The sequence below is a fragment of the Engystomops pustulosus genome, chromosome 3 (genome assembly GCF_040894005.1).
Source record: "Engystomops pustulosus chromosome 3, aEngPut4.maternal, whole genome shotgun sequence".
Lineage (NCBI taxonomy): Eukaryota > Metazoa > Chordata > Amphibia > Anura > Leptodactylidae > Engystomops > Engystomops pustulosus.
The window spans coordinates 199,354,575-199,369,439 of record NC_092413.1 but is presented as its reverse complement, the minus strand read 5'-3'; the positions used below and the strand labels follow the sequence as shown (position 1 = coordinate 199,369,439).

The 14,865-nt window shown below is 47.6% G+C and overlaps 1 protein-coding gene across 1 annotated transcript; it reads left to right on the top strand.

Moving 5' to 3' along the window:
- Positions 1 to 3,206: 3,206 nt before the first annotated feature.
- Positions 3,207 to 5,339, top strand: LOC140122897 (uncharacterized). Its single transcript, XM_072144140.1, has 3 exons — positions 3,207 to 3,378; positions 3,673 to 4,552; positions 5,197 to 5,339. Exons 2-3 carry the CDS (start codon positions 3,940 to 3,942, stop codon positions 5,337 to 5,339), a joined length of 756 nt encoding a protein of 251 aa, XP_072000241.1. The 5' UTR covers positions 3,207 to 3,378; positions 3,673 to 3,939.
- The last annotated feature ends 9,526 nt before the right edge of the window (positions 5,340 to 14,865 follow it).

The following is a 14,865-nucleotide window of genomic DNA, read 5'->3' as shown; positions in this document are numbered from 1 at the left end:
CTGTGCTGACAGCGACCGCAGAGGGGCTTATTCACAGCGCTGGTTGAATGTTCGGATGAATTATTTTCTTTTCAAAGGTTTCTCAATGATGTTGAGAAAAATGTCCAATTTACTCTGGTCTGGTCGAAAGAGTCAGTGCAGTTCTTAGATGTACAAATTTTGCTAAAAAATGGTGAACTACAAACCGATTTATTTGTCAAACCAACAGACAAAAATAATCTACTTTATTTCAAGAGTAATCACCCCAAAAAAAATGATGAGGTCATTACCCTATAGCCAATTCTTGAGGGCACGTCGGATCCCCTCGAATGACTCTTTTCTTCAAAAAAACTTTGATGAATTGTCCACTAAATTTAGAGACAGGTTTCTCCCTGCATCCCTTATAGCCGAACACAGAAACAGAGTTCTGGGTATGGAGAGAAAGAATCTCCTACAACCCAAATCGAAACAAATCAAACAAAACCGCATACCCTTTGTATCCACTTATACTGAAATAAGCGGTGACATAGGAAAGATTATCCATAAGAATTGGCATATTCTTGGTGATGCGTCCCACCCCTTCTATCTTACAGACGCACGCCGAGTCTGAGAGACAGGTTAGTTAGGGCTGATGTGGGTACAAAAAAGAAAGAAACTGCACTATGATGCTAAAGGGAGAAAAATTCACACACCCAATAACTAACACCACGTATGGAATTAAGCATTATCTTACGTGTAATTCGGATCACGTCATTTATCTGTTGCAGTGCCCATGTAATCTATGGTATATTGGTGAGACGACCCTCGATTTCAAGACCCGGATTAATCGACATAGATACACTATTAGGGCTGGCAGAAAGGATCTCCCGGTGCCTAAACATTTTTCTGACTGCAAACATAGAGAGGGACAATTGAGGTTTCGCCTCATAGACAGAATCGCGCCCCTAGGGGAGAGGAGGGGATAGGATGAAACTTTTGAAAAAACGAGAATTAGAGTGGATCTATAAGTTAAATACATTGAAACCCAATGGGTTAAATGTTGATTTCAAAATAAGCGGAATTTTTTGAATACTGGTTTGCCTCTTTTACTTGTGATACATACGATACTAACCGTAATTTTCTTTTGCTCTATAGATCACTTTCTCACGATCGCACTTTGTCACGTACACAATATTGCTGGACACCGTCTGTGGACTCCTCCTATGGCTCCTCTGCTAAAAAATGTTTGTTATTTGCATAGTTTAATAAAAGGTTTATTTATGATAATTTTGGCTCCTGATCAACTCATGCCAAGGTTATTGGTGTTGCAGATTGTAAAGTCTAATAATAGATATTGTCTATTGTTCTGTGTATTGTTAAATGTATTTTGATACAAATAACTATACTTGGTGTCAAAGTGATTATTCCCAAAATACGTCACTCGGTGGACACCAGAAGGACTCGATGATGCTTATAAAAAGTCTCCTTTATTGCCGTCATCCAGGTTGCAGAATACAGGTTACAAGATACTTGCACAGGTCATCAATCACGTGTCCATGTCAGTCAGTGTATCAGTGAGGATATGTTCCATAATGGCCGGGAGGTTTCCATCTCTTTCCGTAGCTCTTCATATATCGTTATCCATTACACCTGTTGTCTTTTCTTCATATATTGTGTCGTCCGAGATGTGAGAGCAGTAGTTTCAGTTGTGAGAGAGAAGTCCAGCTGTCCTGTAACAGCCTCTCGGTATCAGCCGCCATGACACTGTCTGTCTGTCATATATAGTCATAGTAGAGGTATGTCTTGTAGTGTTGGACGTTCTGTGTCCCTATATATGGTATTCATATATATTTAGGCTTGATGCAATGTACAGTAGCTCATCCCTTACACCATATGTATGTATATCTATCACTTTAACTCTTTATGGTCTAGTACAAGTGAATATTGTGATATATACTTTTTAACACAGATCCATAATGACTATGATCACATATTGCTTAAATTTAAAGAAGAAAAGCGGATGTCTATGAAATTTTTCAATGCAAAATAACAATTTTATTTAGTTATAGAAGACAAATACATTTAAAAACATTTAAAAAGCACAATTCTGTGCTGCACATGCCCCACTATCACAAATGGTAGATAAATCTGCTAAGGATATAGTAGGTAAATGGAGATATAGGTCATTGAGGCTGAAGTTAAAATGGACATAAGTAGAAATGAAAGACCAAGGTGAGCAACAGGCATATAGTCTGTAGAAAGTCACAATTTACCTCAATGTCTAGATCCTCCGGCTTGGGGATAGAAGGGGCAGGAAACAGTCCCCACGCGTTCCGCCTGTCTAGGCAGGCTTCCTCAGCGGTAATGTGCAGAAAGGAAGTTCAAGGAATATATAGGGTACTCACCCCCAGAGTCTAACATTCAACAGCTGTGTCCAGTGAGTGCCTGCGTGTGGCGTGCGTTTCAGTTGGCCGGATGTGACGCAATGCGTTCCAGCCGGTCAGTAAGGTGTCACTTCCGGGGTTTGCAATCCACGATATTTAGGCGCTGCTGCGACAAATTAGGCGCTACTGCGCCACAAAATCAACACATTCATACAGGTACAAGGTGCATGCGCATAAGTGTTATAGCAATAAGTGAGCAAGCGCCGAAAGCATTATAAGCCCTAAAATACCCTAGGGCTGAAAAAAGTGCCTAAGTGCAATCAAAGATAATAAAGAGTTTTTTGGGTTTAAAAAATTAGAGTATTGGCACAGCTGCCAAAAAAAGGGTCAGACTCTGAGGGTGAGTAAGAAACATAGAATAGATACCATATATAAATCTTATCAGCATAATGAACTTACAAATATAATAGTTAAACACAATGTGTTGGAATTGGCTAAAATGGATAAATAGTGTGCATAATAATCAACAGTAATGAACAATATAAATAATATAGTTTTCGTAGTTTTAGGACTCAAAAAGTCAGAGACGTAAAGAGTTAGAGCGTTTAGTACCACAATATTTAAAATTTAAAGCTTGAGACACATGGCGAAGTGAGAAGTATGGACGAGAAGAGAGAAATCATATCCATGAAGATGTCAACTGATGTACATTCTTGGGGAAGTTTGAGACTAGGGGTGGAGCCTCCACTGCGGACAGATGATTAACAAGGTATCGAGGAAGTCGAAGGTTTGAGGATCAGATGGAGTAATAAATTCATAACGTACAGGGTCATAACCATCTAAAAAGAGTGTTCCAAAAGAAAATGTAAAATTAGTAAGTGATAGATATGTGGAAAACCTAGTGGTCCTCAAACTCCCTGCGTACGTCCGTGACACTACACACTTGATACAACAGATCGAAAATCTGACCATCCCGACGAATGCACTACTAATCACACTTGATGTGGAATCCCTCTACACCATTATTGGTCATCAGGTAGGTCTGGGGTCTGTGGAATATTTTCTCAACAAAGAAGGATCACTCGATCGACGACACAACTCATTCATTTTAGACCTATTAGCCTTAATCCTCCACCAAAATTATTTTATATTTGACAGATCATACTTCAAACAGGTGTCAGGAACCGCCATGGGTGCACGGTGCGCTCCGGCCTACGCCAACCTATTTTTGGGGTGGTGGGAGGAGCGCATCGTGTACCAATTGGCTGCATTCCGGGCTCATGTGGTGGGATGGCATAGGTATATTGATGATGTGCTTCTGGTTTGGCAGGGAACGACTGATGAATTTCAGGATTTTTTCAGATGTCTGAACTCTAATCCCTGGAAAATTAAACTCACGGCTCATACCTCTGAAACTTCTGTTGAATTTCTGGATTTGAAGATTGGTAAGAATGGGACTCGTCTGGTAACATCACTGTTTAGGAAACCGACCGCTACCAACAACCTTCTGTCTTTTGCCAGTTTTCACCCCAAACACTTAAGAACGAGCATTCCAGTGGGACAATTCCTCCGTGTCCGTCGAAATTGCTGCGATGATATGGATTTCCGCACACATGCAAAAGACCTAACTGAAAGATTCCAAGCACGGGGATACCCGAAGAAGGTTATCTCCAAGGCATTCATCAGGGCCAGGGACAGTGACCGCAAGACCCTACTGGAACCTCAGGTACGGAACACTGAATCCAAACCCTGCCTGATCACTACCTTTAACAATCAGTGGTCGGATATCTACCACATCTTGGAAAATAACTGGGATATTTTGCTGAGTGACAAAAGATTACATGTTCATATTTCAGATAAACCGAGGTTGATCTCTAGAAGGGCACGGAATCTTAAAGATGTACTTACTTCCAGTCACTTTCAGAGACCCACCACATCGCTCGCTAGGGGTCAACGCCTAAAGGGTTCATTCCCCTGTGGGGACTGCTCGGTCTGCCCACGGATTCTAAAGACCAGTACCTTTGTTCATCCTAACAACCAATCATCATATAGACTTTACGACTATATAAATTGCAGGACCAAAGAAGTGGTCTACGTGCTCACATGCTCCTGCCCCATGATTTACGTTGGACAGACGGGACAAGAACTGCGAAAACGAATACAACAGCACCTCTCTTCCATCACAACGGCCGCCAATGACCTCATGAAAGGTAAGACCCTCTCATCGGTGGCTGCCCATTTCCATCAGGCACACCAGGGCAAAAACCACAGTCTTCGGGTTTGTGGAATGGAGAGGTTACACTGGAACCCACGGGGGGGAAATCGGACTAAAGAGCTCCTCCGAATAGAATCTAAGTGGATTTATCAACTCAATTCACTGGCCCCCTCTGGATTAAACGAAGACCTCCTATATGCGGGTTTTTATAAGGATTAGATATACAATTTCTACTTATGTAAGGGTTTATCGTCTCCCATTTCTCACTTACTCACTAGTCCATTCTCTTACTTATTCTCTTCTTTCTATTCTTCTTCTCCCTACTTTCTCCCTCCCCCCACCTTCTCCCTTCTTCCTCCTCTCTTATTGCAGTTTGCTCACAGGAATCATCCTCATCATCATCATCTTATCACTCCATCACACATTGGTCCTCTTATGATTTAGATATACATTTATTAATGGACCTTTTCCTACATTGTTGCCGGCTACTACGCGGCGGTGAACTTGATATCCCTCGGGTCACCGCCGTGTAGTCGGCTTGCTTCTATATGTTCTTCCTCACGTTTTTTATGTTCACTAGGTTTTCCACATATCTATCACTTACTAATTTTACATTTTCTTTTGGAACACTCTTTTTAGATGGTTATGACCCTGTACGTTATGAATTTATTACTCCATCTGATCCTCAAACCTTCGACTTCCTCGATACCTTGTTAATCATCTGTCCGCAGTGGAGGCTCCACCCCTGGTCTCAAACTTCCCCAAGAATGTACATCAGTTGACATCTTCATGGATATGATTTCTCTCTTCTCGTCCATACTTCTCACTTCGCCATGTGTCTCAAGCTTTAAATTTTAAATATTGTGGTACTAAACGCTCTAACTCTTTACGTCTCTGACTTTTTGAGTCCTAAAACTACGAAAACTATATTATTTATATTGTTCATTACTGTTGATTATTATGCACACTATTTATCCATTTTAGCCAATTCCAACACATTGGGGGTCATTTACTAAGGGCCCGATTCGCGTTTTCCCGACGTGTTACCCGAATATTTCCGATTTGCGCCGATTGTACCTGAATTGCCCCGGGATTTTGGCGCACGCGATCGGATTGTGGCGCATCGGCGCCGGCATGCGCGCGACGGAAATCGGGGGGCGTGGTCGAACGAAAACCCGACGGATTCGGAAAAACCGCCGCATTTAAGAACCGAAAATGTGTCGCTCGGGACCCGCTTACCTTCACTCAGACTGCCTCGGTGAATTCCGGCGCGTTAAAATGCTTTTCAGCGCAGCAGCGCCACCTGGTGGACGGCGGAGGAACTACCTTATTAAATCCCGGCCGGACCCGAATCCAGTGCAGAGAATGCGCCGCTGCATCGCGAATGGACCGGGTAAGTAAATCTGCCCCACTGTGTTTAACTATTATATTTGTAAGTTCATTATGCTGATAAGATTTATATATGGTATCTATTCTATATTTCTTACTCACCCTCAGAGTCTGACCCTTTTTTTGGCAGCTGTGTCAATACTCTGTAATTTTTTAAACCCAAAAAACTCTTTATTATCTTTGATTGCACTTAGGCACTTTTTTCAGCCCTAGGGTATTTTAGGGCTTATAATGCTTTCGGCGCTTGCTCACTTATTGCTATAACACTTATGCGCATGCACCTTGTACCTGTATGAATGTGTTGATTTTGTGGCGCAGTAGCGCCTAATTTGTCGCAGCAGCGCCTAAATATCGTGGATTGCAAACCCCGGAAGTGACACCTTACTGACCGGCTGGAACGCATTGCGTCACATCCGGCCAACTGAAACGCACGCCACACGCAGGCACTCACTGGACACAGCTATTGAATGTTAGACTCTGGGGGTGAGTACCCTATATATTCCTTGAACTTCCTTTCTGCACATTACCGCTGAGGAAGCCTGCCTAGACAGGCGGAACGCGTGGGGACTGTTTCCTGCCCCTTCTATCCCCAAGCCGGAGGATCTAGACATTGAGGTAAATTGTGACTTTCTACAGACTATATGCCTGTTGCTCACCTTGGTCTTTCATTTCTACTTATGTCCATTTTAACTTCAGCCTCAATGACCTATATCTCCATTTACCTACTATATCCTTAGCAGATTTATCTACCATTTGTGATAGTGGGGCATGTGCAGCACAGAATTGTGCTTTTTAAATGTTTTTAAATGTATTTGTCTTCTATAACTAAATAAAATTGTTATTTTGCATTGAAAAATTTCATAGACATCCGCTTTTCTTCTTTAAATTTAAGCTATTGTACTGGGTGTCTTACAGTTTGATAGACCCAACTATTTAAATATTGTTCAATATGATCACATATTGACTACTTATCTTGGTGGATGGAGACTGGACCGACTACCACTTGGACTGTGATTAGGACATTGCAGCGTATATATTTAGCGGTCTATATAATATACAGATTGGACGTTGCTACTTTATGTCTTTTTAGGTTTATACTGACCACTAGGGCTTTCCTTAGTTCACTAGTGGTGGAGAGCACAACGATAAATGCTGTTGGTGATGGGGACATCCTCACAGCTGATAGGGGTGCTTCTCCCTTCTTGCAGGGTATGTGTTCTCCTTGAATACACCCCGTGTGAGTGTGCAACACCCTCGCCGATGCAAGGCAGAGAGGTTGTTGCGAATACGTCCCACCATGTAGCTTGCAGCCTGTGTAGGGTCTGATCTGATCAACCCCACAGCATGTCACTACATAACACAGGGGAGAACTGCAGAGGTAGAGCCTGCCTGGTAAGGCAGGAGTTAATTGTTTTCTGTGATGTAATTCCAGCAACCAATCACATGTGTTATACATTGTTACTGTGAGCTGAGATGCCATTGGAGGAGTAGCCACCACCTGACCAGTGGGAGTAACAAAACCCCTGGTCAGGAAACTTCTAGAAGTCAGTCAGACCCAGGAGTCTGAACAGATCAGAAGAAGACTGGAGTTAATCCAGTGAAGTTAGTCTTAGGCTAGAGCTGACGCAGCTCAGTACATCTAAGCAAGTCTGTGCAGCCAGCACACCAGACCAGAGCAGGTGAGCCCAGCTCCCTGCCTGAAGAGTAGAGCTAAGAGCTAGTTAGTGAGAGGAAAGGGGTATCATCCTACCTTCAAGGGTGATACCTGAAGCAACCCAGGACAATCTGAAGCATCCTACTAGGACACAGCTATCTCCCAGCCTGCCCTTTGCATCCAGGCTGATGATCCATCCTGTGGCTCCCTCCAACTACATCTCCAGCATTCTACCATTCTGTTAAGTCACGTTGCTACTGTTCCTGTTGGTTCCAATAAAGAACTGTAAGTTATTTTTGTTCAACGTCTGCCTCTGTCTGGTCCCTGCTACTACGGCTGTCACCATCACGGGCACCCTGTCCACCACACAGAGACTCATACTCTAGACACCAAAGGGTTGCCCCAGGGAGAACCGCTATAGCAGCCTCTCCCTCATCATTTCTTGCCAACACCACCCTGCTGGAGACCTGCCAGGCTGTAGGACAGCCCTCCAGTTCCCCATACCAAGCACCGTGACACTAGCGTGCCTAGGCCGCAACCGCCAGCCACTCAGGTACTGTGGGCCCCGGCTGACTCCGGGCCCCAAGAAAAGGCTAGGCCCCGGTGGGGGATGTTGCAAGTGGCGTCACGAACAGGATTTATACTTCTGTGCCTTATTCTGGCACTATAGACTGTCATTTATTACAAAGATTGTGCTGCCTAACCCTGCTGCCATTCGGGTTTAGGCCTAGCAATTGTGTGCATTTCTACATTGAACTGTGTTACTGCTGCCACATGCTGTCAAGCTCCGCTCCAGCACTCAGGAGGTTAAACCCTGCAAAGCACTGTGCCAGCTCTGCTACATCCGGCGCTGCCGCGCCTGAAGCATTTACCTCAGAGGCGTGTGGTGCAGCACGGAATTCCAGCCCGCCAAATCCTCACTGGCGGGAACTCCAGAGTTGTCACCAGGCTCCACCCTCTGCGCGTGAGGCGTGAAGGACCATAGAGGAGGAGCTGGAGCGTGTGCGGCCAGCAACGAAGAGGGTTAATCGGCCATCTTGGATTTCGGCGCAGGCCGCGCCTGAAGCCTGCCAGCAGCGTGAGCCTCATCCGGAGTTCCGTCGCACGTGTCCTGCGACTGGAGGAGAGCACCGCTGAGCATCACCGAGCCCCTGCTGCCTGCCAGACATCGGGAACGGAGTCCATCGTGCACCGTAGCTGTCCTGTCACCGCGGCTGATCCTGAGTGAGTAACACTGGGGAAGTTAAAGGGGGGTAGAGATTGTTTCCGACGCTAGGTTATTGGCTCACCTCCCAGGGAATAGTGACTGTGTCTTAAAGTGCCCACGTCCCATTCTAGCCATCGCCTATAGCAACGGACATTGTGTAACCCTGCAGACTTCCCTCAGCTAGGCCAGTCATGTCCGCCCAGGACGAAGATACGGGACTGGAGCTGGTCCCGTCCCCTGGTCCCTCCTCAGGGTACTGGAGCATGTTAAGTCTTCCAGAGAGTCCCTTCAGCCCTGCTACAGCTAGTGTCCCTGTGACCCCCACCATGATGCCTCTGACTATGCCCTACTATCTGGGGGCCCCCTGGTTACCCCACTACGAGGGAGAATTACACACTCTCCCTGAATTCAGAGACAAGTTGTTAGCCACCTTCACCCTGTACCCGCTCACAGAGGAGCAGAAAGTGGGCATCCTAGCCGGGCAGTTGAAAGGACCTGCTCTCCGGGAAGTCAAGTCTTGGCCCCGAGAACAGCGCCAGAATGTGGTCCAAATTCTTGCTAGGCTGCGCAACACCTTTGACAAGTGTACTGCCTCAGAGTTGAAGCAGCAATTCTTCGGGAAAAGACAGAAGCCCCAAGAGTCCCTCCGAGACTTTGCCCTCTCCCTACAGGAGACATGGAAGGCCATAATCCGTCTTGAGCCCTAGGACGCTGAAACCTCTGATCAAACCCTGAGGGAACAATTCTTTAATGGACTTGTTGATAGAAATCAAATGTGTCAACTAAAGATCATCTCTTCTCAACATGCCCAGGCCTCCTTTCTTGAGTTTAAGGAAATTTCCATTGACATATTAGGGGACCGACCACCTACTGGACCGCAGAAAGAGCCTGAATCCGTGGAAATGGAGGACTCTGCTCTAGCTTGCCATCCAACGCAGTCAACATCACCTACTCCTGCGGCTACGGAAGTTGCTGGCTTAGCAGGACAGGTCCCTAATCTGGCGGACACCCTGCATAAAATACTCGATCGGTTGACCCAGTTGGAAGTGACTGTCTCCGCTATGAGGAAGAAACCTCCAGAGAACTCTGTACGGTCAGCTACCCCTTGTGACTCCCCGGCCAAACAGCGCCCAAGGGAAGCGAAGTCGTTAAGCACCTGGAGTCAGAAGGAACCCCGCCAGCGGTGCAGCTACTGCCGTAAATACGGGCATGAAGAGGATGGATGTTGTCAGTTAAACGACAAACCCTTGGAGCTAAGGGACGACCCCCAAGGGAAAAACCTCTAAGTCCCCGAGATGCAAACTGGATTCCCAGGTTCGTGGTGACTCGCCCCATGGTTCATGTAACCATCAACGGAGTTACCCTACCGGCCTTAATTGATACCGGCTCTCAAGTGACCACCCTCCGGAGTGCTGCCTTCGAGAAATGCTGAGGAGGAGCATCCTTAGTCCAGCCTCCCAAGGCTTACTTGAACATTATTGCTACGAACGGAAAACCCGTACCCATCTGCGGCTACTGGGAGCCCACACTAAGCATTGGAGACACTGGGGGTCATTTACTAAGGGCCCGATTCGCGTTTTCCCGGCGTGTTACCCGAATAGTTCCGATTTGCGCCGCATTTAAAAACGGAAAATGTGTCGCAGAGCTTGCACTTACCTTCACTCAGCCGGGCTTGGTGTATTCCAGTGCATTCCGATGCTCTTCAGCGCAGCAGCGACAGCTGGTGGATGGCGGAGGAACTGCCTTAGTGAATCCCGGCCCGACCCGAATCCACAGCAGAGAAGGCGCCGCTGGATCGCGAATGGGCCGGGTAAGTAAATCTGCCCCACTGAGTTAACCAGACAGGGCGTAGTGGTGACACGAGTGCCCGAAAACGGTAACTTCTCCCTGGTACTGGGTACCAATGTCCTCCACAACTGCTACCCTGAAGTGCTGAAGGCTCTCCACGACTCCCTGCCAACAGTGCCCGACGGTTCCCGGAAGGTAATTCAGGAGATTATGCAGGTTCTAGCGGCGCAACTGAAGTTTGCTGGCCCTAATGGAGAAATCTGCAGAGCCCGGATGAAGGATCCACAACCTGTCCATCTTCAACCTGGGACTGAGACGTTAGTATGGTGCCGAGCCTGCATGGGCGTCCAAGGTCAAGACTACCAGGCGATAGTAGAACCTCTACCAGCTGATGAAGACCTACCCATCCTAGCCGCCAGGAGCCTAGTCACTGTATCCCGAGGACAAGTACCCATTCGACTACTAAATGTGGGAGACTCCCCAGTGGAGAAAATATGAAGCTGTAGCCACTCTCTTCAGCGTCCATCCTGAAGACTTAGTGGAAACCTCTCTGTCTGCCTCCCAACAGTTGGAAGTGAAGCAAAGTGCTGAAGGTGAGCCTGCCGAGCAATCCTGGTGGCTTGAGCTCAATATTGGAGACGACGATTTTACTCCTGCAGACCAAGTACAAGGTGTCCTGGATGTCGTTATGAAGCACCACCAGGCCTTTAGCAAACACCCACTGGATTTTGGGCAGACTACCCTGATCCAACCTACCATCCCTACTGGCTCTCATCCTCCTATCAAAGAGCGATACCGGCCTATACCTCCAGCCCGCTACCAAGAGGTGAAAAAGCTGGTACAAGAGATGAAGACGGCCAACGTTATCCGGGAGAGTCACAGCCCATGGGCTGCCCCGTTGGTCCTTGTGAAAAAGAAGGATGGAACCCTTCGATTCTGTGTTGACTATAGGAAGATCAACAATATCACCCACAAGGATGCCTATCCGCTGCCTCGAATCGAGGAATCCCTCGCAGCCCTAGGGTCAGCTGCCTACTTCTCTACCCTGGATCTGACCAGTGGCTACTGGCAAGTGGCCATGGCGCCGGAAGACAGAGAGAAGACGGCTTTCACCACCCCAATGGGCTTGTTCGAGTTCAACAACATGCCGTTCGGGCTATGCAACGCCCCAGGCACATTTCAACGGCTGATGGAGAGATGTTTGGGTCATCGAAACTTCGAGACCGTCCTGCTATACTTGGACGACATCATCATCTACTCCAAGACTTATGAAGACCACCTCCACCATCTGGCTGAAGTCTTCCAAATCCTGACCCAACATAGGTTGAAGGTCAAGCCATCCAAGTGCCACCTGCTACAACCTAGCGTCAAGTACCTGGGACATGTGGTGAGCGCTCATGGAATTGAGCCAGATCCAGAGAAGATTGCAGCTGTCCACGACTGGCCTACCCCATCAACCATACGGGACATCAAAAGCTTCCTGGGATTTGCCAGTTATTACAGGCGTTTTATCCCGAAGTTTGCCCAGCTGGCGGCTCCCCTGCAAGAACTCCTAAGGGGCCTGCCAAAAGAGAGCTAACGTTCCCGAGTATCCATTGAGTGGACAGCCGAACAAGAAGCTGCCTTCCAGATGCTCAAGCAAAGGTTGACTGAACCTCCGGTGTTGGGATATCCAGACTTCAATCTGCCTTTCACCCTATACACCGATGCCAGCAAGCAAGGCCTTGGGGCTGTACTATCCCAGCTCCAGAACGGAACTGAAAGGGTCATAGCCTACGCCAGCCGTTCCCTCCGAGAACCGGAGCAAAATGACCAGAACTACAGTTCCTTCAAGTTGGAGTTTCTGGCGTTAGTCTGGGCTGTGACCGAAAAGTTCAAGGACTACCTGGCTGCATCCTTCTTCACTGTCTTCACAGACAATAATCCCTTGGCGCATCTGAACACTGCTCGTCTTGGAGCACTGGAACAACGGTGGGCCTCCAGAATTGCCAACTTCAACTTTACCATCAAGTACCGGGCTGGCAAGACCAATGACAATGCCGACGTTCTGTCCCGTCTCCCTGACCAGTGGGAGGGACCCTCTACGGATGCTCAGTGGGAAGATGTGGAGATGCCAGCGTTCTATGCCCGGTTTGTGCGCCAAGATGCCCAAAGAGTTTACTCCTTACCATCAGAGGCAGCGCCAGAGCCCCCTGCAGAAAAGGACCTCTGGATGAGTCTTCAGGCTGATAGCCGCGCCATAGGAGAAGTGATGGACTATCTCTCTAGTGGGCGAGTGCCTGAAAGAATCCACCGGAGAAGAGCTGATGGAGAATTGTCTCAATTGTGGCGCCAGAGAAAGACTCTGAACATGCATCAGGGTCTGCTAAAGAGAAGAACTCTGGACCTTATCACTTATGACTGGCTGTATCAAATTGTGATTCCCAGGAGGGACGCCAAGATAGTACTGGATATGTACCATGACCAGTCCGGACACTTTGGCGCTCAGAAGACTGAAGCCACCCTCCGAAGGCGCTTCTACTGGGTCAACATGAAGCCCGACATCGAAGCCTGGTGTCGGGAATGCCCAGCCTGGGCCATCGCTCGAGGAGAGCGACACAATCAAAGGGCCCCTCTACATCCCATTGTGAGCCAACGTCCCTTAGAGATCCTGGCCTTGGATCATGTGAAGTTGGAGCCCAGCAGATCCGGTCACACTCATGCTCTCATGATCATCAACCACTATACCAAATTTGTGGTTGCAGTACCCGTCAGAGACCTATCTGCAAGGACCACCGCAGCGGCCCTGTGGAAGAGCTTCATCCTCCCCTATGGCTGTTCGGACCAGATCCTTACGGACCAAGGAACAGCATTTGAGTCTCAAGTCTTCCAAGAGCTGTGCACTCTATATGGCTGTAAAAAGCTGAGGACCACAGCCTATCATCCCCAAGGCAACAAGCTTTGCGAAAAGATGAATCAGACTCTAATCAACATGCTGAGGACTCTGACCCCTGCAAAAAGGGCTGACTGGCCAAAACTATTGCCCGAATTAGTGTACCTGTACAACAACACCACTCATTGCTCCACAGGATACACCCCGTATTATGTGATGTTCGGGAGACACGGCCATCTCCCTGCTGATATGACTTGGGACATGGAGTCCCCTGATTCCCAGTCTTTACTCCCCCAGACTGACTGGGTTCACGAACACCAGAGGCGCCTGGCGGATGCCAAAGAAGTTGTGGATCTGCGGTTGGAAGAGGCCCGAGAGAAACAAAAAAGGGACTTTGATCGTAATGCCTGTGCTGAGCCTTTTGCCCCAGGAGATCAAGTGTGGCTGCGCAACAACCATCCTACCAGTAAGCTAGATGGGCATTGGGAGCGTGAGCCATAGCTAGTTAGGGACAGTCTCTCCCCTGAAGTCTACGAGATTTCAAGAGGAGACCGTCCACTACTCCGGGTACATAGGAATCCGGCTGAAGAGATGTCTTCATGCTTTTGCCCCTATGTCCACACCTCTCACCTCGACCCCCAACTTACAGACCTCATTGTGTTCACCTACCCCCAGTTTCTTAGAACTTGTGACTGTGCCTCAACTCTGTGTTGTTGTTTCCACTCCAGTAAGAGGTACCCCGGAGAGACCATCATCCCCACCGCAGTCTCCAATACTGCTACCTGTGGAGGATGATCCGGCTCCAACCCCTGAGGCATCAGAGGCAGCTGAGACTCCAACTCCAGCGCCTGACTCAGAGGAGGACGATGAGGAGGTTGTTATCTTCTCCCAACCGGAACTTCAGAGGTCTCAAAGGGAGACGAAAGGTAAAGCTCCTGCGTACCTGCAGGAGTACCAACTGGTGTCACACTGAAGGAGGAGGCAGGTACGCTTTTCTGACACCGAGGTATTCACCACCGAAGAAGATACTGAGTAACCCCTGATGGGCTGTAGCCCTCTTCAGGTACTGTGTTTCTTGTAAATATGTATATTTACTATTGCTATCCCATTTGGGCTGAACGCCCGCTAACCCCAAATAGTCAGAAACTGTCCTGAGACTCTTCCCCTATTTACTTATCTCAGTCAAGAGACATACCTTGAACTGCCCACTGTCATGTGCTATGATAGCACCCCTTCCTCTGCCACAGCAGAGATTCCTACAAAGGACTCTGTCCCTCTACACATAGAGGAGACCTTTTATTCCTTTATTGCACTTTTCCCACCTCAAGGGCTGTACCCAGAAGATGGACTTTGCTATTAAAGACCTTCTGAGAGACTTTGCCAAGATACTACAAGGAA